At 42.8% G+C, this 24,072-nt stretch overlaps 1 protein-coding gene across 2 annotated transcripts in view; it reads right to left on the reverse strand.

Moving 5' to 3' along the window:
- The window catches only part of SLIT3 (slit guidance ligand 3), a 722,104-nt gene that overhangs the window by 201,794 nt on the left and 496,238 nt on the right, over positions 1–24,072 (reverse strand). The window contains exons 1-2 of one of the 2 annotated variants that reach the window (XM_061129413.1): positions 1,071–1,088; positions 686–757 (exon numbers count right to left, since the gene is read on the reverse strand). Coding sequence is in view for 1 of the 2 variants with exons in the window: in XM_061129412.1 (XP_060985395.1) it covers positions 686–757 (72 nt within the window). In the remaining variant the exon portion in view is untranslated. Of the gene's footprint in view, positions 1–685; positions 758–1,070; positions 1,089–24,072 lie in introns of those variants that run through there. The other variant, XM_061129412.1, reaches the window with a different exon arrangement.

A 24,072-nucleotide genomic window follows, 5' to 3' on the forward strand; every position in this document is an offset into this window, starting at 1 on the left:
TAGACAGGGTATACAAGGTGGTCTTCCGGGGAGGGGTTCATCTCCTCTCATCTTCTCCCTCACCTCCCAGACCTTGTCACTTTAAGGTTACTGCTTAAAGTTTGGATTTAAACCCGAGATGAGATCCCAGGAGGCACGGCCATGACTGGACTTTACCAGCTGTCTGGCATTCCGCCTGGTTCTGTGCCAAGGTCCCTTTCTGATTCTGGGTGATTCCAGCCTTGACCCTGCAGCGCTAGCCCTTCCTCATCTCCCAGACCTGTAACCTGCTCTCTAAGCCCACACTCAGGCGCTCCCTGAATGCTCCGGCAGGCACTGGGGGTCTACTCCAGCCCATCTGTTTCACCCAGCAACAAATATAGTGGGAGCGTCAGGGGAGAAAGGACTCAATTGAGACTTAATTAGCAGGACCCCAGTTTGTGGGAGGTGAGAAATCACACTTTGCTGCCCGCAAACACTTTAACCAAGGTGAGCTGGAGGGATCTCCCAGTTCCCAATTTTAATAGCACTGCAGCAGAAGACACAGAAATGCATCCGCACGGACCCCCGGGCACACACACTCCCCCGGTCTCTTCCTCACCCGGACGAACACACACACACACACACGCGCACACACACACACACACACACACACACACACGCACGCGCGCACACCCGGCAGGCAGCGATCGCAGAATCAACTCACAGGATCTCCAAGTCACGCAGTGCTCGGAAGGCTCCATCTTCAATGCAGCTGATGTGGTTGTTGTCCAGTTGCCTGTGGGAAAGCAAGGGGACAGCATGAAGGGCTGAGCGGGCCGAGCCGCGAGCCGGCGGGCGGCCGGCGGCCCCGTCCCCGAGCGGAGCGCGGCCCCTCCACCCTCGCCGGCTCTGCTCCCCGCCAGCAGCTCGCGCCGAACCAGCCTGTCTGCCACGCTGCTGCCTCTCCTCCTGACTGTCTGAGGAACTACACAGACGAGCGCACCAAAGGCTGTCAGGGCTCAGCAAATATTAATTGCGCATTTTTTTTTTTTAGGCAGAAGGGAGTAATTTCATTACATTAGGGCATCCAATCCATTACGAGCTCTTACCGTCATGTCACTGAAACAATTTCATTAAGTTAAAGGCCTGTAAATCATTGGAGGTCACTGCTCTGCCCTCGGTGACCTCCCAGAATGCTTTCTTCCCCCTCGCTCCCTCTCCCTGTCTCCCTTTTACTGGAAGTTGCAGTCTTCCGCTCTGACACAGTGCTAAATCTTTAGGCTTTATCTGCCCAAGAGCAATGAGGGTGCATGGGGAATATACCAATTCCAAATTAGACTCAACTAATCTAATTTTATAGTCTTTTTATTATTCTAAGCACCAAATGTCTGTGGTGGTTTGATGCCTCCGTGCTTTGTTATGGGGCCCATCTGGTAGGTCATTCTATTGAAGCAGTCTCTGACTAAATACAGATTCCCTCAAACTGCACCAAGCATCATCGACATTAAAGAAACTCATTGATGGAAGCGTTCCTGATGGGGGGAAGAAAGGACTATCGTTATCGCTTTAAAGATGTACCATGTAAATTTAAATTGGGGAGAATTAAATGCACCTATTTTGGAACTTTTTTTTCTTATTTCCCTTTCCATCTTTTTAGCATGAAAATCCTGTCTTTTAAAAAGACGCCTTGACTAATATACACTGTAGTTGGGGACTGAGGTTATTCTAGTTGAGCAATAACAAATAGACACCGCTATCTCAAATCAAAATATGCCTGATGTGTAAGTCAGGAGACTGATCACGACCACACCTCAACTTAAATATCATCTATTATATATATTTAAAAACTCATTTAATTAAAAACTGTTTTATACAGAAAATAGTGATTATCGCCAGACTGTCTTAAATTCTGTGTGTGAAACACACCACGGTCTTCGGAGGAAGAGCAGTAGAAAGAAGTATGGCTGTAGTGACAAACTCCTGTCTAGACTCCTTTTTCTTTGTCTCAGACAGAATCAGTCCTCTCAGGTGGAGGGTTCTCCGGCTGCTGGAATTTTCACCTGAAACTTGAGCTTGTCTTGCGCCAAGACAACTCTCTGCAGAAGATACGTCAGAGCTGCCTTTGGTAGCCCTCTTGGAGTATTTTATATTCTGCTGAAGGAAGGTGGAATTGCAATTAAAATCCTGTTATCACTGAAAAAAATATATAGATGTAGGATGGCATAAATGCACATGAATGAAATATATACAATCAGAGTGATGGAGTGCATCAGAGCAGATGGGCTCTGCTGCGGTCCCATGGGGAACTGAATCATCTCAAAAGATGCTCACGATACAACACACCAGTCATTTAGAGTGAAAGCAGCAGCAAGAAACGGGGGTCTCAAGAAGCAGAACCACTCCGCAAGTTGATGAATTCCACATCTAGCATTCAAAGTCCTTTCTGACGCCGACTACACGTTATCTCTGAGTAGTTCCTGCTACCCCAGGTTCTTCCCGAGCCTTTCTTAACGAGAGTTTAGACAGTGGCCTTTTTGTAGATTTCCCGTAAGTGTTGGAGCCACTGATTCCCCGCAGAAGTTCTATTAAGGCAATCTAGTACTACTGTCCAACTTCTAGATTTATCATCTGTTTAAGGGTCAATGAATCAACAACTCCTGCCCTGCGCCAAGGCCACCAAACCTTACCAAGCAGAAATGCAGTGGAGTTGGCATCTGGCTCCAAGAAATTGTTCAATGAACGTGCTGAATTCGGCAAAAACGGGACCATCTACCTAAGTAGAAAAGTCTCTAAATCATCAAATTGGGAAGTCTGGGGTAGTGTAGAGAGATGGCAGTTTGTGGCATACCGGCTTTTGTGAAGACATGTTAGAGAGGTCCTGGCTATTAGAATATCGTTTATTTGCTGGATTTTGGAAGTGTTTTCTATTCCTTTTCTTTACAAGAGTTCCAGAAACCAACCATAATACTCTAAATGTACAGAGTTTTACATGGAAAGAATGTAACATTCAGGGGAGGAAAAAACTCCTAGAAAGAAGAGAAAAAAAGAGAAGTGGTTGAATGAAATGAGAAAGGGTAGAGGGAAAGGATATGTGCAAAAGATTTTGAAAATCCACTGCTCAGTCTCCCATCGGGGCTCTGCCACTCAGGGTATAGAGCAGTGGCGACCAAGAGTTGCTGAGATGGCCCTGCTCACTTTAAGGCTAAAAGCAGAGATGTCCAGTACACTATCAATCACGTGCTGTTTCAATAGTTTTCAGTGGGTGGCACAAGTTGACACCTTGTTGTGTATTAGTAATGGAGAAAACTGAACTTTAATATAAGCATCTCTGTGGGTGCATTTTATAGAGTGTTTTGGAATCCATGAAAGGTATCAAAATTTAAAATATTTATGCTGAAATGTGCTTTTCTAGAAGACATTTATTATAATCTAGATTGTCTCCTTTCATTCTAGTCACAGATAAACAGTATCCCTGCCTTGGTAGTAAAGAGTTCTTCCCAAGATGTATTGCTCATTTTGAAAGTCTACGGGGTAAATGCCTGCGAGGGTCTTGTCAGGCAAATGTAAACCCAAGTTATTCACTTCCCAATAATCACATCTGCATGGCACTGAGCCTCAGAGTATTCATGATACGCTCATTAATTATCTGCAATCGATTCTTATATTTCCAGCAAATAAGCTAGATCCCTAAAACAAAGTAAATACACACTAGGTTCCGACAAGGTTTCATTTTCTTTCTAAATTACATCTCAGACACACACAACTTAGTCCTGAAGCACAGGAGAAGGGAGGTGAAATAAACGCAAACGTAGCATCTTTCTGCGGGTATTGGGAGAGAAGTGAAATTAGGCACACAGAGACCTTCCAGAGCTAAGGACAGACCGTCTGACTTAGCGGTTTGCTTCCAGGGGTGGACAGAGGCTGCCGACATGTGTTCTAAGCTTTCTGGTCAAAGGTCCATATAGCACCTTTGAAGACTCATTCAGAGATCCTCTTAAGAACAAATCAAAAAGCCAACCATCCCCTCCACACACCATTTACTCAAGAGGCAGGTGCAAAGGGAACTTCGGAAATGGGAGCACTAAGAACTTGGCTGTCTGAAAGTACCTGGTAACTCTCTTTTTATTTTTCCTTGGCAGTAAGAAGTGTGTCTTGCACTGCTACAAATCCTGATTTCTTGCCACACAATATAACCGACCCCAGTGCCCAGCCTAGTGCCAGGGACTTCACAGCTGGTCACCTATGGTTGTAGAATGAGTCCTTCCTGTGCCACTGTGGCAGGGCTGAGCTCAAAAATACATGGACGAAAGCTCTAAGCCACAAGCCGCACGGTTCTTGCTGTGGCCCCATCACTAACAATGACGACGGAGCGGTCCTTCATGGGAACATGGTGAGAGGCGGCCTTTCTGCCTCACACTTCTCTACTAGCAAGCATTTGGGGAGTATGCTTGGAATGAAGGGAGATTTCCACAGGTGCAAAGTGAGGATGAGGGGCAGGAAGGCAGCGGATGGAGGCGGTTTTTACTGTCCTCTGCTTTATACAGAATACTCAACGTGATTTACACTCTCCCGCCTGTGAATCAGGCAAGAAGCCCCCAAACGTTCATGATATTAAATTAACTGCTCTAATTTCCCTGGGCAGCTCCGATTTCGGCAAACAATGTGAGTTGCTAACATGATACCAAAGTCCATTTAGAAAGGAATCCTCAGACAAGAACTAAATGAAGACACCCCAAGAGGAACTTTCTGACCACTGTATTTTTATACTCTGAGAATATAAACAAGTAAGAAAGGAAAGTCAGCGTGAGTGAGGACTTAATCTCCACAAACAGCAGACAGGGAGAGTAGGCTTTTGTAAGAATTCCCATTTGTAAGCATAGTATTATCACAATTCATCTCTTTCTATTGCAATTTCAAGTTTCATAATTGAAGCAGGATGGAAAATATTTTTGTGGCTCAAAAACGAAAAGAAGCATATCTAAATCCTTTTAAAAGGGTTTTTAAAAAAAAATGATTACAATTTTGAGCCATCTACCTATCCATCAACCACAACCATCACACAACAAGAGAAGAAAGAAAATTTCATGATTTCAATGATACATTTGAGACTCTGTGAGGAATACCTTGAAAATAGAAATCTCCAGAAACAGGTTTTTGGAGAGCTGGAAGAAAAGAATTCCCAACTAGTTATCTAGACGCAGTGTCTACACTCTATACACCAGAGTACACCTGCCCAGATGTTCACTTCTCATCCAGATGTTCTGGGGACCCAGCATCTCAGCCCGGGCACGGTTAAACTTAGCCTCAGGGCACTGCCAGTCTGGCCCTCAAATCCAGCTGCAGTGTCTTGCTCTAGGACTGCAGCTAGAGTTGCTGCAGTCCTTCTGATGCTAAATGGGAAAAGTAGCTGAAGTTTAGCACCCTCTGCAGTTAAACCGTTTGGTAATTTCCGAGCAAAACTATCTACATGAAATGTGTGAAATAAAGAAATGGAAGGACTTCTGCACGAAATTCACAAGGGAAGTCCAACAAGAAATTCAAAGCAAGTCTGTGGTCTTGGAATCCAGCTAATGAACCTATAGTTAAAGATCCTATTAGACCAACTGAGTATTATTAGATGTTCAAACTGTGTTAGGGACTGGGATAGAGAATGAAGGGTGAGATACCCTTTGAAAGTATCTGGAAGGTTACCTGTGGTGTTTACATTTCAACTATCTTAAAATGTATAAAAGAATTATAAAAACTAAACTAACTTACATTTTTTTGATGAAATAGATATGCTCCAATATATACATATTCAAAGTATATTTCTTTTTCTACACCAAGGAGAAATAGAATTTTGCAACTATGAAAAAAAAGAAAGAAAGAAAAACCCTGGGGAAACCCCTGTTTTCTTAAAACAATCCAGAAGACAAAACATGAAGTAGCTTGGACTGGCTATTCTTTGTCTCCCCATCATCCAATTGTCCTTTAAGAAGAAAACAAGAAATCTAGTAGCATTTCTGAAGGTTGTTTTATATGACAGTCTAACATTCTAAAAAAATCATTATTGAAAAGCAGATTATAGAAGTATTTGTCTTCTGCTGGCTAGGGTCTTCAAAAGAAAAAAAAAATAAAGCTCAAGGTTATTTTAACTGGCAAAAGGAAACAAAAATGCGTTCACAAGAAATGCAGACACTTCATGTAACTGAACACTGGTCACACTCTGTAGGCAAATCGAACACTTAATCCAAGCCACAGTCTGCTAATGAATTGTCACTGCCTCTCATCATTAAGGAGCTACTGTAATTCTGCATTAAAACAACATCTCAAATGAGCAAAAAGAGGTTTATCTATTATTTTGCACATTTTGTACACTTGTCCACCAGACCCAGGAATACATGCATATAGATTTATTTACTGATCTATGAATTATTTATGTATCCACAGAGATTCCTATATATAGAACTGACAACTTTATACCTATTTTTCCTACATAATAATTACATAATATACATAATAATGTACTGTCTCCCTATTGTATACATATAAATGCAAAAGTATATTATAAAACAGGTAAAGTAAGTGGTATTGATCTCTGAAATTCAATGTGCCTGCATCAGTCATATTTACAGAGTAGTTTAGATAATTAAGTGATTGTCAGCATTCCCAAACCTCAATCAACCAAACCCACTTTGCAAAGGACACAGTCTTAGGTTAATTAAGCTCTCTGATCAGAACATTCTGCCTAGAATGTAGTTAAAAACTGAAGCATGAATCTGTTTTGCCAAGTATCGTTATGCATACTTTGCCACATGGCTAGCATAATACCTTTTATTTAGTATATATCATATTGCTGTTTGACATATGCAACTTCTCAGCAGGAGAATAACTGCATCCACTCCAGTAGATGCTCCCGAACGCAAGCTCTGCAATAATGCAAACACAGATGATGGATTAGCACCAAAGCAGCACGCCAGACCTTGGAGAATAAAGGCGTGTTTTACACATCGCTGGGAAATATCAATAACTCCACTTCTGTGTTTACACAGTTTCCGGTTTGTTGGGGATTTGGCAAATGAATTTGTGCAGAAAAATGCAGGGGTGGGGGTGGTTAGAAATCCCCGCAAATTAATTTAGCAGCAAGGATGGTCGTCGGGAAGATGCTGAGCTCTCGTTTATTTTGGACAAGTTTCAGGAACAAATTTCTGGCTTTTCTAGATAAATAAAACAATAAAAAAAACCACGCAGACAAAGGGCAAACCAAATGAAGATACCCCCTATTCACAACGAGAGAATTTCTTTTCTTTCTAAGCAACTTTTAGACCAAGGGGCCGAGGAAGTTTGGCTGTTGTTTGTAAAATGTGCTCTCTTGTTTTGAGGCATGCTTCAAATCCAGCCTTTCTTATGTCAACCTGATATGAAGACTAAAGAACTTTAGAGCTAGGATGTCCAACTTAACAACGTTTGCCCGGAACCTCCCCTGTTTAAGTATGGAAACTTCTGAGACCGTTCTAGGAAACTCTTCTGTCCCAGGCACTTTATTAAACCTCTGGTGCTGACTCTGTTGGAAACATTTATTCTCAGCACCAGATTACTTAAATCTTATAATGTCTGTTGTTTCACAAACTCAGCTTTCAGTCACATCAACTCTAAAACGCTCCTCACTACAGCTACTGTAAAACGGGCTGCTCCTTTAAACACTCCTGCAACTAGGCTGATGGGAGCCCTCAAAGTGGCTGAAACATTCTAATGTGATTCTTAACTTTGCTCATCGGGAATTATTGATAAAATTTCTTTCTAAGAAGCATCCTTGCTGATGTCATGAATACTCAGAGGCCACACAAATAAAAGGCTGTCTCCATAGTGATGGGGGCAGGTTTGTGGTTTCCCTAGTTACACTCTTGAGTGATAACCATCTGGGGCTCCTCCCTGGCAGAGGGGAAAGGGAGTTAGAACCTGGAAAGATGAAATATGCTTTTGTTAACAGGCCTGAAAGTTATCTCCCACATCTCTATGTTTGACCTCTTTTTTAAATCAACTAGTACCAACTGTAGTAAGGTTTTAAATTTTTTTCATCCTTGTGGGGGTTTTGGAAATTTTCCCTTTGGATTCTAGAGATAAACTATTCCAGTCATGAGAACACGACCGGTAAGTGCAGCCAGAGCAGAGAATTTCTTCTTGGCCCTATGCAGCTGCAGGCGTCGGAGCCCAGACAGGATGCTGGTTTTCGTTCAAATACGGGAGTCCTAAGCAGCACTCCTCTGGGCTGAAGTTGAGAATCTCTTGGCCTCCATCATCGGAGGGCAGGGGTGGCTTCCTAAGACTTCAAAAAGATCTTAGTTTCCCTTTAAAAAAAATCACATGGATCTCTCATGTAGAAATTTTAAAAAACTTTCTTGAATTTATTCACCTTTCCAACCCATATTAACTACTAACTTCTGGGAACTCTCAATATTTGCTATGTATCTTTTTCATAAAATGTAAGACTAGGGCTCCTGTAAATTTCTGGCATGTGAATAAGGAAAGTCACATTGGCCCCCAGGGGACCTTGAGTCTCAAGGTTTTGGGTTTGCTTGGGACTCCTTTCTTCTGTCCTGCTTCTCCCTCTTGGAATGGGACTATCTGCCCTCTACCTGTCCCACCATTGTGTTTTGGAAGCAGATATATACGTGATTTCACAGGTCCACAGCTTTTGCCTCAGAATGACCCAATAGCTCGAGTCCCACCCATATCTGATTTAGGTCATATTTAGAGAAGACTCTAGACCCCAGTTCGATTCCTGGGTTGGGAAGATCCACTAGAGAAGGGATAGGCTACCCGCTCCAGTATTCTTGGACTCCTCTGGTGGCTCAGCTGGTAAAGAATCCACCTGCAATGAGGGAAACCCGGGTTCGATCCCTGGGTTGGGAAGATTGCCTGGAAAAGGGAATGGCTACCCGCTCCAGTATTCTGGCCTGGAGAATTCCATGGACTGTATCATCCATGGGGTCACAAAGAGTTGGACACAACTGAGTGACTTTCACTTTCACCGGACTTCAGACTTACAAATTGAGGCTGGACTGAGTGTGGATCTACTGGGACGGAATGAATGTATTTAGCGTGTGAGAAGGATGTGAATTTGGGGGAATCAGGGGCAGAATACTATAGACTGAATGTGTCCTCCCACCAAATTCATATGTTGAGGCTTATCCCCCAAAGAGACTAGGAGGAGGGATCTTTGAGAGGTGATTAGGACATAAAGGCAGAACCCTCATGGATGGGATAAATGTCTTTATAAAAGAAGCCCTAGAAAGCTTTCTTGCCCCTCCCATTGTGTGACTTTACATAAAAAAGACAGCTATTTAGGAAGCAGGCCCCCAGCACACACAGAATCTGCTGGCACCTTGATTTGGGACTTACCAGTCTGCAGAACTGTGAGAAACACACTTCTGCTATTTATAAGCCACCCAGTTTATGACATTTTTGTTATAGGAGCCTGAACAGACTATGCACTGTCCATGCACCCAAGTCTCAACTTCTTCTTCTGTAAAATGGAGATAACGTTTAATCTGAAAGGAAATTTCGAGTATGAAAATGATGAAATGTATGCACTCTGAAAATGTGGCCTTGCTTAATTTTCTTTGCTTTGAAATAAATAATATTAAATATAAGAATTTGACTTACATAATCTCTAAAGGCTCTTTCAGCTCTGAAGATGTGCAGCCTGAGGTCAATTTCTTATGAGATTTTTAAAGAAAAAGTTCCTGCTCATCTTACTCAGATCCTGCTGTGATTTGAGTTTATCTCTTTATCCCTTCTTCCATCCCAGACCAAATAATCTATTACTGAGATATTCAATATATTCTTTCTGAACTGAGGGCAGCAGTTCAGACTCACATGCTCTTTGTACTTCTTCAGCTGATATGAGATTGAAATACAAGAAGCCATCAAAACCCTGCATGGAAGACAACACAAAATTTTCTCTCACCAGGACAGTGATATCCATGTGTACAACTCCCATAGGCATGAACCACTAAGGAGGGTAATTACAAAATTTAACTCTATTTTGTGTGTGTGTGTGTGTGTGTGTGTGTGTGTGTGTGTGGCCATTTGCAGTTAATAAACAATCAACTACTGTCTGGAGCACCTAAGCTAGTGAAATCCATACCATCATCTATGGGGTATGATTTCTTCATCTTAACATTCCTTAATCTGCACACAAATGTTGAATAACTCCCTGTGGCCTATGCTGTAAACTGTTACAACAACAATCCAACCACAGTAATTGTTGCACAGAGTATACACTCACATTTATTAGGCTTTAAGCATTGGGCTGAGCATCTTCAATACATTCCCCATTACAGCATTAGCATTCCAGTTTTACAGAAAAGGCAGCTAAGGCCTCCAGAGTACCACCTCTCAGCTTGGCTTTGAATCCAGATCAGTCTATAACCCGCAATGACTGCAGGTGATGCTGCTTCTTTGCACATGGCCCAAACTCCTTAGCATGGCATTGCCCACCTCATCTATGTGCCAGAGAAGACTACCACATACTCACTCATGCTGGTCCTTTCCCTCTCCTCTGTTTGGGAAATCCCTTCCCCTCCATCAAGGCCCTCCTCAAAGCTCACATCCTCTATGAAACCTTCCTGTGCAAACTCAGCCAAAATGAGTTTATTGATTAGGCATTTATTAGGCATCTCCAAAACCTCCATTAAATCACTTATTTCACATCAGTAGGACTAGCTGTAAACACAGAAGGAAACCAAGATTCAGAGAGGTTATGTGGCATTTTCAAGGCCACTTATTAAAGATTCAGGTTCATACCTGTCTTCCTGCCTGGGAGCCTTAGGTTTCATCCTACATGGTATGCTATCTCTCTCTGACTTTTGGTGTGGAGGCACAGGGAGCCTGTTATGACTTAACTCACTCATCTTTGCATAGAAAGAGGCTGGTGAGAAACGTCAAGGTTGGTCTCAGCATGTCACTGGGTCCCAGTTGCTTTCTCTGGCCTGCAAGCATTCTGACCCAGAAGACGGTAGGTAAGGGCAGTACAGTCCCTTCACCTCCCCTGTGTGTGTCTGAATTAGATTACCTGGGAGTCCCAGGCCAATTGACTTTTAGCAGCATCGGGGAAAGCACGCTGATTTTAGCTCCAGTTTCCGGGAATAATGGGGAGGGACCTCCACCCTAAGGAGACTGCCACCATTGCAGGTCACCTACTGAAACGGACGGGCAGCCTCCTGACCAGGCTGGGACAGTTTAGAGTTTCTCGAGCAGGGGCAAGGCACATCCAGAGAAATGGTTCTCCCTGCTCCAGGCAAGTGGCCAGTTACACAGATTTTAATCAGTCTTTCCTGGTGCCTGACCTTTCCCAGTGTGACGCAGGCTTGTCTTCTAAAGGTATACAAGCCACAGGTCCTGAAACGACTAGGCAGCCCTCATCAGGCCGTGTACTCAGATGTACGGGGTCAGTGGCCATTAGCAAGGCGTCACTCAAAGGTATCTTTGTGGCAGCAGAAGCCAATTAAAATGTGTCTTGTAAGCTCAGTGTAAGGGGATATCAAGGTCTGTGTAATTAACTGCTGAAAAAAGGGGCATCAAAACTCAGCAACATGGGCAGTGCTGATAACTACGTTCAATTCAGCAAATGGACAGAACTGAAACTCTAGGAAAAGGCCAGCTTCTTTTTCTAAACTAGGACTTGTAATGAATAATGGAGCCTGGATTCACTGGCAACAGGAGAGCAGGGGCAGGATCTGTCTTGCCCACAATTGCACCTTCTTCACATCACCTGGCACATAGTAAGTGCTTGGTGCAAAACCCTAGGGGGTCACAATGAGTTACTGCTTTACACCCATTAGGATAACTAGACTCAAAAAAGATGGAAAGCAAGTGCTGGCAAGGATGTGGAGAAATGGGGACCCTCCTACATGGCTGGAGGGAATGTAAAATGATACAGCCACTCTGAAAGACAGTTTGTTGGTTTCTCAAAAGTCTGAACATAGAATTACCCAATGATTCAGCAACTCTACTCTGAGGGATATACTTAAAAGAACAGAAAACAGCGTTCAAACAAAATTTGTACACAAATATTCATAGGACTATTCATAATAGTCCAAAGGCAGAAACAATTCAAACACAGCCAATGGAGGAATGAAGAAACAAACTGCGGTAGATCCATACAATGGAATATTATTCAGTCATTAAAAAGGAATTAATCCTGATACACGCTACCACATGATGATCCTTGAAAACAAACGGTCAGACAAGAAAGGACCCATGTTGTATGATTCCATTTATGTGAAATATCCAGAACCTGTAATCTATAGAAACAGCAAACAGATTAACAGTTGCTGGAGACTGGGGGTGACGGAGGAATGGGAGTGGCTGCTTAATGGGTACAGGTGTCCTTTTGGGGGGATGAAAATGCTGTAGATCAAAACGATGGCTGTGCAGCATTGTGTGTGTAGTAAATGCCACTGAACTGCGTACTCTAAGATGGTGAATTCTATGTTATATGAATTTCACATTTAAAAAAATTAAAAAGAGGAGCTTTATGAGGGCATCCCACTGTGAGAGCAACTCCCCTGTGACAACATCACAGAGAAAGGCAGGGAAACCTAGGACCAGGTCTTACATTAGGCACCATCAGGCAGGAAACCCAATTTGGCCTGATGTGGAAAAAAAGTATCTTGGCACTTGTAGAGCAATGAGAAAGATGGAAAAAAACAAGGTGCGGGGCGGGGCGGGGGGGTGGGGAATTATCGGCAGTAAATTTTAAAACTCTTTCTCCTGGCTAGATTTGGGCACACTACCACTCACTACACTTAGGAAAAAATAAAACTGGTTTAAGCAAGAGAATGAGGATCCTAAACTTGATGGAAAGGGCCAAAATCACCTTCTCTATTCTCAAGGCAAATATAAAATGTTGGGGGATTAGCCAGTATTTTGTATTTTCCACACCACTGCTCTCTCCTCTCCGTAGGTAGCCAGCATAGATAACTCAGTAGATTGTGTTTGCATTTCAGAAGCCGAGTTCCTCACTTTCTTTTCACCCTTCTTGGGACTGGTTCTCTGGGTTCCCTCTCTGAGAAGGCTGGAAAGGAGGCCTTGGCTTTCCTTCGAGGCAGAGAGAGTAGCATCTCTCACTAGAAACCCTTCCCTGTCCGGGCGTCTGGTCTATGCGGGTTGTGGAAGCCCCCAGGTGAGGCTCGTGGGCAGAGTAAGGATGGAGGCCAGGTGACAAAGGTGAGTCATCTTCCTGCCTGCTGGGCTCCAAATTCCCACAGGACTCTGGTCAGACACACTGGTCTCACTGAGCTGGATAAATCAAAAAAATTTGGATTAGAAAGAAGAGGCCAGAAAAATAAAAGAGAGAAAGGGCCAGAAGCCAGAGGGGTCCTTGTGAGATGGTTCCCACCTGGGTACTTAGGTGAGAGCCAGGTTAACCAACAAGCGTCCATGTCCGGAGCCACTGCTTATGACTTTGTGTTGTGGCCACTTCAGTTTAGCTGGCCATGCCCAGTCTGATGGCTCAGCAGGTAAAGAATCCGCCTGCAATGCGGGAGACACAGGAAATGCAGGTTTGATCCCTGGGTCGGGAAGATCCCCTGGAGAAGGAAATGGCAACCCACTGCAGTACTCTTGCCTGGGGAATCCCATGGGTGGAAGAGCCTGATGGGCTACAGTCCACATGGTCGCAAAGATGGACACGACTGAGTGACTAAACACACACACACACACAGCCTCAAAGAGGTTTCTAATTCCTCTCCTGATTCCAGGAAAAAGAAATAAGGACATGGATCCCACTTTGGAACTAAGGACAAGAAACACTGCACTGGGTGGGGTGAGGGCGGGCACACAGATTCTCTTTTTCTCATTTGCCAGTAGTATAGTTTTATCTAAGACACTGTGGTTTAGTGGGGAAAATAAAAACAATTCGCTTGGGAAGCAGATGACAAGGATCTCTGACCTTGCTGAGTCGTGGTTCAACTTCTCTAGGCTGAAGTTTCCCTGTCAGTCAAAGACATAAAATAGATGATTTCTATGTGTCCCTCGTGAGGAGACATTCAGGGCTGCAGAATATTATTCCAGCCTCTGGATCCTCACATAAGGACTTCCTTATTTTGTTGTTATACTATCCAAGGAGTGAGATTTGATTTTAATGCAGTATGTTGAGAATGCAAATATGAGTTTTTTCTTGTCTGGAACAGTTAAGACAGGAAACTTTCAAAGCACTGGAGATCTGAACAGTAGGCTGGGAAAAAAAAATATACAAATATGAATGAAACGTGGTATCAACTTCTTCCAAACTGCTCATGGGACCCCACCAAGCTCAGACGCCCTCACCAGTGCCTACAGGGTAGAGATTTGTGGAGCACGTTGCAGATAAGACAAGTCCAGCTCTCTCAGGCTTCTGGATGCTTCTGGGGTTAGCAATAAGGGGTTAGGCTCCTTTTGCTTCATCTCCTTGAAGCGTACCCTTTTAGAAACAGTATTTCTTCCCATTAGTCACAGAGGTGGTTTTGTTGTTGTTGTTTTTAAAACTTTTTTTTTTAATGTAGACCATTTTTAAGGTCTTTATTCAATTTGTTACAATATTACTTCTGTTTTATGTTTTGGTTTTTTGGCTGTGAGACAGGGGGGATCTTAGGTCCCCAACCAAGGATTGAACCCGCTGCACCCCCTGCATTGGAAGTGAAGTCTTAACTACTGGATCACCAGGGAAGTCCCAGAAATGACTTTTGAAAAGTACTGAATAATTTTTCAGTGGCATCAGAAAACAAGGGCTAGTCACCCACATCTCACCAGGGACCGACAACAGTGTGGAACACAGCCTCTGAATGTGGAAGGGAGACAACCACCCCGGGTGACACCCTCAAGTTGAGCAGATTTATCCAGAAGCTGCTAGGAGGAGCCAGGGCAGAGAACCCGCCTTCCAGGGTTTTCCCAGGATTTGTCAGTAAAGTACATCAACAATAGGAATCCTTACCCCCAGAAACAAACTTGGGACTGGCACTGCTCTTTCTGGCAAGTTCAGTTTATTTTTATATTGCAGCTAAATGTTAGTTCCCGCACAGCCCTTGAAATTTGGACCTGAGGGGGAAAATGCTCACCTCCAGGTCCAAGTGCTATTTTTCCAGCCTCTCACTCTCCCTGCGGAGCACACTCCTCTCTGTGCACGCGTCTCCAGAAGCAGCCCGTCACGCACTGGGTGCCCGGAGCACCAAGCTCCCGCATCTGTCGCTGGCCTCGGAGCCCGAGCCCGGCAGGCACAAACGCAGCAGCCTGCATCTTCCTATGTCGCCTAAGTTCTTCAATTCTTTTTGTTTTCCCCTTAAGAAATTCGTTTTCAAATTCACCATCCCAGGTTTCGACTTCCCATCCTGGGTTCTGAACATCCTGTCCTAGGCACCCACATCCTCAGCAGAGGACACAGCACATTTTCACCCCAGTACTCTGGTTCCTTTACCCCTGGCCAGACTGGATGCAGGGGTTCGAGATTCATGTGTGAGCTGTAGAATGGGGGTGACCCCTGCCACAAACAAGTCTCCTCTAAACAGAGGGCAAGTGAAACTGGAGGTGGGATGAGCCCAGTGGTCCTGCCACAATGAAGGATGCCATCTCTCAGGACTTGAAAACAGAAAAGTCGGAACCCATCTGATCAGAGAAAAGGGTTGGGTAGGGTTACTCAGAGCTAACATTTCCTTGGTCTGTGATGGATAGCCACTTTAGAACTATTTCCTGTTCTGAGTTTTCCTTCGGTCAGCGCTGCGGGGGAAATGGGGTGGAGGGATGGGGTCTATTTCAGTCATGATGTTCTACGGACCCCTCCAAGAAGAGTGCAGGACTAGAATTGTGTCTGTACAAAAGGTTTGCATTAACTGTAATGAAGCAAATGACAAAATCAATAAAGCGGGAATTGTGTGGCTGTCATAAAGATGATGTAAATCCAGGGTTCACGATGGTTATGAAGCTATTTAGAATTGTAATTAAAACCAGCACCATTTTTTTTCAAGATAAAAGCCCCTTTGACAACCATAAATGCAAGATACAGGAAATTTTCAACAAATATATTCAAAATTAATGTATGGCACAAAGATGGCATAAATTAACGGAGGATAATCCATAAGCCCAGGCTTCGGATTGTAAGAGCACTGAGTAAAGAGATTTCGATTTTGCATTTGGTTTTCAAGTGATGTGGTTTTCAATTTTAATCAAGTTAAAGCTTGACAGAGCACTTAGAGACTCTGAATGAATGGCATATTTCTGATAACTACTTTTCAGTGAGACTGAAAACGCTGTCTCTGTATTTGTACAACTTGAGATCTGACAGCATTTGCTATTTTATGCATCCCACATATTTCAGAAGAGAATCTAAGGTGTGGGGGTGTGTGTAGGAGGAGATGACTTTCTTGTTTCATTCAGGAGTGGGAGTCGGATAAAGACGGGGAGGCACAGGATGGGATGTCCAGTCTTTTGGTACTATCTTCCTTGAGCTATCTTGCTTGGAGTTTCTTTTGAGCCCTGATGATAAACTGTAACACTCAGATTTCTTGGGAAACATCCACCTACCTACCTATCCATTCACCTAACTTCAGAGCATCACTGTTTGCTTTTAGGTCATGAACAATATTCCCTACTATGGCCTTCAGCCCTGCTGAAGGAGATTCTAGCCCTCTCGGTGATTATAACTGTAGAGTCACTGAATATCAGTGTTGGGAGCAATCTCAGAGATCATCAGGTCCAAGTCTGTCATTTTTAACAGAACATGAAAGTGAGGATTAGAGAGAGAAAGAGTTACTTAAAATTGTAGGATAGCATTAGGCAGTGTACTCAGGACCTGATTAAGAACCCCTCAGGTCACACTATTTGGAACAGAAGGAGTGACATGTGCTAAGCCAGTGAAAAACTAAGACAGAAAATGATGATTAAATTGCATTGTCAAGTCTGAAGTGCCACTAGAATTCAGATATGCTTGATTCTTTCAATCTATTTGGGGCTTCAAGTGTGGTAAGGAGGTGGCTTGGGGAGACAGTAAGTAGGAACTGAGGAATCCTAGTGATTGAGGGGTGTGTTCATGTTGTTTTTTCTGTATTTTATGATGACTTTAGGCAGAGGCTGCCCCTCCCAGAGCTAGTTAATTCCTTCAGATAATAAACAATTGATCAGTGAGCCCATCTTTCACATACAAACCCAATGGTCCTGAGTCCATATCCCCAAGCACCTTCTTTACCTAATTCTCACACACTGAGCCAGTATTAGTGTGTTAGTTGCTCAGTCATGTTGGACTCTTTGTGACCCCATGGACCATAGCCAACCAGGCTCCTCTTTCCATGGGATTCTCCAGGCAAGAGTACTGGAGTGGTTTGCCACTCCCTTCTGCAGGGCATCTTCCCTACCCAGGGATCAAACAGTATTTCCCCTCCCTAGTGCCAGGCTAACAGGATAGCCCCTTTGCCCCAGGCCTGAGGTTATTCAGACTGGCTGATCCCAGGCTGTTTACAGAGACCTACCTGGCTCTCCCTTCTCTCTCTTCATAAAGGACAGAAATGGTATGGACCTAACAGAAGCAGAAGATATCAACAAGAGGTGGCAAGAATACACAGAAGAACGGTACAAAAAGATCTTCACGACCCAGATAATCACAATGGTGTGATCACTGACCTAGAGCCAGACATCCTGGAATGTGAAGTCAAGTGGGCCTTAGAAAGCATCACTACGAACAAAGCTAGTGGAGGTGATGGAATTGCAGTTGAGCTATTTCACATCCTGAAAGATGATGCTGTGAAAGTGCTGCAATCAATATGCCAGCAAATTTGGAGAACTCAGCAGTGGCCACAGGACTGGAAAAGGTCAGTTTTCATTCCAATCCCTAAGAAAGGCAATCCCAAAGAATGCTCAAACTACCACACAATTGCACTCATCTCTCACGCTAGTAAAGTAATGCTCAAAATTCTCCAAGCCAGGCTTCAGCAATACTTGAACCGTGAACTTCCAGATGTTCAAGCTGGTTTTAGAAAAGGCAGAGGAACCAGAGATCAAATTGCCAATATCCGCTGGATCATCGAAAAAGCAAGAGAGTTTCAGAAAAACATCTATTTCTGCTTTATTGACTACACCAAAGCCTTCGACTGTGTGGATCACAATAAACTGTGGAAAATTTTGAAAGAGATGGGAATACCAGACCACCTGACCTGCCTCTTGAGAAACCTGTATGCAGGTCAGGAAGCAACAGTTAGAACTGGACATGGAACAACAGACTGGTTCCAAATAGGAAAAGGAGTACATCAAGGCTGTATATTGTCACTCTGCTTATTTAACTTATATGCAGAGGACATCATGAGAAACACCAGGCTGGAAGAAGCACAAGCTGGAATCAAGATTGCCAGGAGAAATATCAATAACCTCAGATACACAGATGACACCACCCTTATGGCAGAAAGTGAAGAGGAACTAAAAAGCCTCTTGATGAAAGTGAAAGAGGAGAGTGAAAAAGTTGGCTTAAAGCTTAATATTCAGAAAACTAAGATCATGGCATCTGGTCCCATCACCTCATGGGAAATAGATGGGGAAACAGTGGAAACAGTGTCAGACTTTATTTTTTGGGGGATCCAAAATCACCGCAGATGATGATTGCAGCCATGAAATTAAAAGACACGTACTACTTGGAAGGAAAGTTATGACCAACCTAGATAGCATATTAAAAAGCAGAGACATTACTTTGCCAACAAACGTCCATCTAGTCAAAGCTATGGTTTTTCCAGTGGTCATGTATGGATGTGAGAGTTGGACTGTGAAGAAAGCTGAGCGCCGAAAAATTGATGCTTTTGAACTGTGGTGTTGGAGAAGACTCTTGAGAGTCCCTTGGACTACAAGGAGTTCCAACCAGTCCATCCTAAAGGAGATCAGTCCTGGGTGTTCATTGAAAGGACTGATGCTGAAGCTGAAACTCCAGTACTTTGGCCACCTCATGTGAAGAGTTGACTCATTGGAAAAGACCCTGATGTTGGGAGGGATTGGGGGCAGGAGGAGAAGGGGACGACAGAGGATGAGATGGCTGGATGGCATCACCGACTCGATGGGCATGAGTTTGAGTAAGCCCCGGGAGTTGGTGATGGACAGGGAGGCCTGGCATGCTGCAATTCATGGGGTCGCAAAGAGTCGGACACGACTGAGTGACTGAACTGAACTGAACTGGACTTGGCTCTCCCAGGAATCCTCAGTACAGTCTGTGGTCCTTCCCTCTTACTTCTGCCTCCCGCTCTGGTGCCTCCTGGTGTGGCCCTGTGTGGCATGGCATGCCTCAAATTTCTAGAAGAACTCTGAGGAATGATGAATTTTTCTTTCAATGGCATTGACCTCCCTGTGTTATCCCTCGGTCACCTTTATAAATTAAGACCCAGACATAGGTTCAAGGGACCCAGGTTTGGGTCACAACTCAGGTGCACTCTGAATGATCCTAGACAAGTTTAATCACATTAAAAAAATATTTTAGTTTTATTGGCGTATAGTTGATTTACAGTGCTGTATAGTTTCAGGTGTATGCACATACACATATATTCATCCTGTTTTAGATTCTTTTCTCTTATAGGTTACCACAGAATGCTGCGTAGACTGAGTAGACCTCCCTGTGCTATACAGCAGGTCTTTGTTGGTTATCTACCTTATATACAAAGTGTAATCGCTGTATTTTTAAAAGGAGAAGTGTGGACTGTGTTTTCTTCAAGTCCTTTCCTTTCTCGCTTCGTAAGTCTGTGACTCTAAGTAGAGCTACCTGAACTCCAAGTCGTTTGTTCAACAGGCAGCAAGGCGGGCTGCCACAGACGAATGGCAAAGCTAGCCGAATTGCTTAGCATAGAAGCACAGCTCACGCTTGTCTCAGTAGGAGGATGGGCAAAGAAAGGAATTCATTTTAGGAACGCTAATTGCATTAAGGAGCTGATTTTAGCAAATAGTCTTGGATTGATAGTCTACTCTGGTGCCTCATCCCCTGTGACGGATAATCCATCAGAGAGGCGCACATCCACAGCTAGATTATACTGGTTGACAGCAGGTCCCCAAACTGCACAAGAGCCATCTTAACCGCCAGAAAGGTGCGGGTTTGGGGAAGCTGCTTAACAATGGACCCAAAAGAAAGCTGAATGCCAGCCTTCACTTTTAAATGACCCGCGAAATGTAACGAGGTCCCAGGAAAGTTTGATTCAAACCATTCAACCTCTGGGACACGCACTAAGAAAATCCCTCAAAATTCAAAGCAGTAACTCCTTGCTTGGGAACCTTGGGCCTTTTGTGTTTAGGGCAAAGATGGGCCTTTGTTTTTCAATAGTAGCACCAGGAGCTATAGTGAGAATATCACTTAATGGGCTTCAGGAGACAAAACGAGGAGAGACGGGCATTCTCTTTTGAGAGAGAATAAAGCAGGACCATTTCTAAAGTAGAGTTAAAGTTCAGAATCGTGGCCTTGTGTTCTATGTGTTCTTCATGGACTCTTGCAGCCGGGTAAGGCTGACTCAGAGCCAAAGGGATCTCTTGGGATATCTGAAGTAAGGCATGGGCAGTAAAGGCAGATTAAAGGAAATGGGGGCAGGAAGAGTCTGCTTGAAGGAATTTTTGGAAAACCCCTTTTGCTTGGACCCCTGTGAAATGTCTTAAATTTTGAGTGCAAAAAACTCCAGAAATTGATGATAGTTAATTGGGATTTCATTGTCTGGCAGGGTTGTTTTACTCTATTATGCTGGGCTGAATCACCAGCACCTAGCCACGCCCTCCTTCCCATTCATTTCTCCCTTGTCTATAACTCCTAAAGATCATCTGACAGAAAGCGGGCTTTTATCTTCTTCATTGTCTGGCTTGGGTAACAGTGTGTGCCGGGAATGAAGGGAAAAAATGCCACACAGGAAACACCCATGTTACGAGTCCCAAAGCATTCACAGAGTCAAATTAAATGCAGGCTCTTCACAGCAGCACAAAGTCTGTTTTGCCTGACAACTGAATAACAACTCAATATCTGTATCTTCCCAATGAATCAATGCACTGGTTGCTTTCAGTGACCATACAGAGCACACTCTGAGTTTGGGTGTGCAGTCTTATTTGAGAAGGACTCAAGACAGCATCTGCAGGTTTGTGAGCTGAATGTGCTTAAGTAGACAAAAACGATATTCAGCCAGTGATCTAATTGACATTTTACTTGGGCAAGAAAACTGAGGCTGGCCCAATGGCAGGCAAATTCATTTTCCAAAGGTCATGGGGTTGGCTTCTGGTGATTCGTTGTTGAAAGATATCTCAGGGCTGGTCAAGGCCACAGTCAGAGATGCCTGTGGAATACAAATAATTCCTCTCATTCAAAACTGGCAGCCAGGACCATGGGTCAATGTGGTTGTACTTATGCAAATAATAATGATCACAGTTTCCAGTTACGGAGGGTCAGCGGTGACAGAGACAGGCAGCCTGGGGCCATGACCAGCTCAGAGTTCTTGTGAGTTCTTGTTCAGGAAAATATACTCTAGTATCTTGTCCCAGAGAATTGAGTAAAATGGAAGTACTGCCATTCTTTGGGCTGAGATCAGATGGATTTCGTTAAGGCACAGAACTATTTTTGATATGTAAATATATGCACAAGATAAAGGAAAGTTCAGAGAGCCTCAAAGAGTCCAGAGGAAAAAAAGCAACACCCCCTCCTGCCCCTCCCCTCCAGTTCTGTACTTTGTAGCAATTACTTTTAGAGTTCTCTATAAATTTGTCCACAGAGATTTCACATATCTAAAAGCTTGCGAGAACAAATAGAAGCATGGTGGTTGTGGTGGTGTAGTCGCTAAGTCGTGTTCAACCCTTAGGACCTCATGGACTGTAGTCTGCCAGGCTCCTCTGTCCATGGGATTCCTCAGGCAAGAATACTGGAGTGGGTTGCCATTTCCTTCTCCAAAATAGAAGCATGCTGTCTTAAAAAGCACAAATGGCCAAAAAAAAAAAAAAAAAAAATGCACTAATCTTCCTGCATCTTGTGTTCTCATGAATCAGCTTTAGATGCTGTCCTGTATCATATAGAAAGATCAGTCTCCAACAGATGAATGAATAAAGAAGATGTGGTATATGTATACATATATATGGAATATTACTCAATCACAAAAAAGAATGAAATAATACCATTTGTAGCACTATGGATAGACCTAGAGATTGTCAAACTAAGTGAAGTAAGCCAGACAAAGACAAATATCATGATATCACTTACATGGGGAATCTAAAACACAAATGACAAACGACACAATGAACTTATTTACAAAATAGAAACAGACTTGCGTGCGTGCATGCTAAATTGCTTCAGTTGTGTCTGACTGTTTTGTGACCCTATGGAATGTAGCCCTCCAGACTCCTTACAGACATAGAAAACAAATTTATGGTTACCAAAGGTGAAAGAGGGTGGGGAGGGAGAAATTAGGAACTTGGGATTAACATATACACACTACTATATAAAGTAGATAAATAACATGGACCTACTGGGTAGCATTGGGAACTATATTCAGTATCTTGTTATAATCCATAATGGAAAAGAATCTGAAAAAGAATATGTATATTCTTATATATAGATATTCATATAGTTGAATCACTTTGTTGTATACCTGAAACACTGTAAATCAACTATACTTGACAAAAAATTAACAACTTGGAAAAGAATCTGAAAAAGAATATGTATATTCTTATATATATATTCACATAATTGCATCACTTTGTTGTATACCTGAAACACCATAAATCAACTATACTTGACAAAAAATTAAAAACTCATTTCTGAAATTACAGTAGCACTTTTTATGTGTTTAACAGCCATACATGGCTAGCGGCTATCATCATTCTGTGCTAATATAAAACATTTCTGTTATTACAGAACATTCCATTGGATAGTGTAGGTCTAGAGAATCACAAGAAACAGCACCAGGAACATTAGATTAAATCAGCCCTGAAGCTTGCCATACCTCTGGACTTCCAGATACGTGAACCAATAAATGCCATTATTGTTTAAGCCGACTTGAACTTAGTTTTCAGTTCCTTTAAGCTGGAAGCATCCTAGCTGACTAGACAATTAAGCTGTTTAAACATTAAAAATTAAGACATTTCGTGTACCAAATAAAACGCTGACTCTCTCACATGACAGCTCCCATCATTCTGTTCGGCTCTTTATTATTTAAAATTTTTTTAAATTAGAATATAGTTGATTTACAGTGCTATGTTAATTACTGCTATATAGCAAAGTGATTCAGTTTTATACATACACATACACACACACATATATATATAAATTCTTTTTTAAAATATTCTTTTCATCGTGGTTTATCATATGTCTGGCCCTTTGGTAAGCACTAAAAGTTTTGGTCAATTAATAAGGAATGATTACATAAATTAAAAAATCAGTCTCATTGCTCTTAACTACCCTTCAATAGTCCAGTGAATGACACACCATGATTTATTTAACTAGAGTCCTACTAAAAGGTTTTTAGGTGGCTTCCGAGACATTTTTTATACAAATGATATTGACCTATAAATCTTTTGGGGACTTGCATAAGTTTACCTTTAAAATAAATACATAAAATTTAAACGGATTGAGGAGTATGTGTATTTTCGATTTTGATAGCTGCTGTCAGATTGCTTGTTGGGGGCATTATACCAAGTGACACTCTCACCATAAGTGTAAAATACTACCCCACATCTTTGCCAGTTCAGTGTCCTATGAACTCTTACCAAGTACTCAAGGAATCTCTCTAATCATATCTAAATTTCCTGGGAAGAAGTTGGATGCACAGGCCTGGCATTAAGTGGTCATGGCTAAAACACATTGATTAAGGCTTTCTTTTCCACCTTATGTGAGCTTCCTAAAACAATGCAAGCGGGGCAGGTTTTCTCTGCTCTGATCTTTGTTGCTGTCACTGTTAAGTAATGTTGTTCATTGTAGAAATATTAAAAACCAGACAAAGCTAAAAAAATATAACCATTCAGGTATATACTCAAGAGAAATGAAAATGTAAGTGAATGTTCATGCATCTTGGTTCACAATAACCAAAACTTGGAAACAGTCCAAGTGCCCATCAACAGGAGAATTGATAAACATACCATCATATGTCCATACAGTGGCGTATTACTTAGTAATCAAAA

Source organism: Dama dama, chromosome 25 (genome assembly GCF_033118175.1).
Source record: "Dama dama isolate Ldn47 chromosome 25, ASM3311817v1, whole genome shotgun sequence".
NCBI classification, from domain to species: domain Eukaryota; kingdom Metazoa; phylum Chordata; class Mammalia; order Artiodactyla; family Cervidae; genus Dama; species Dama dama.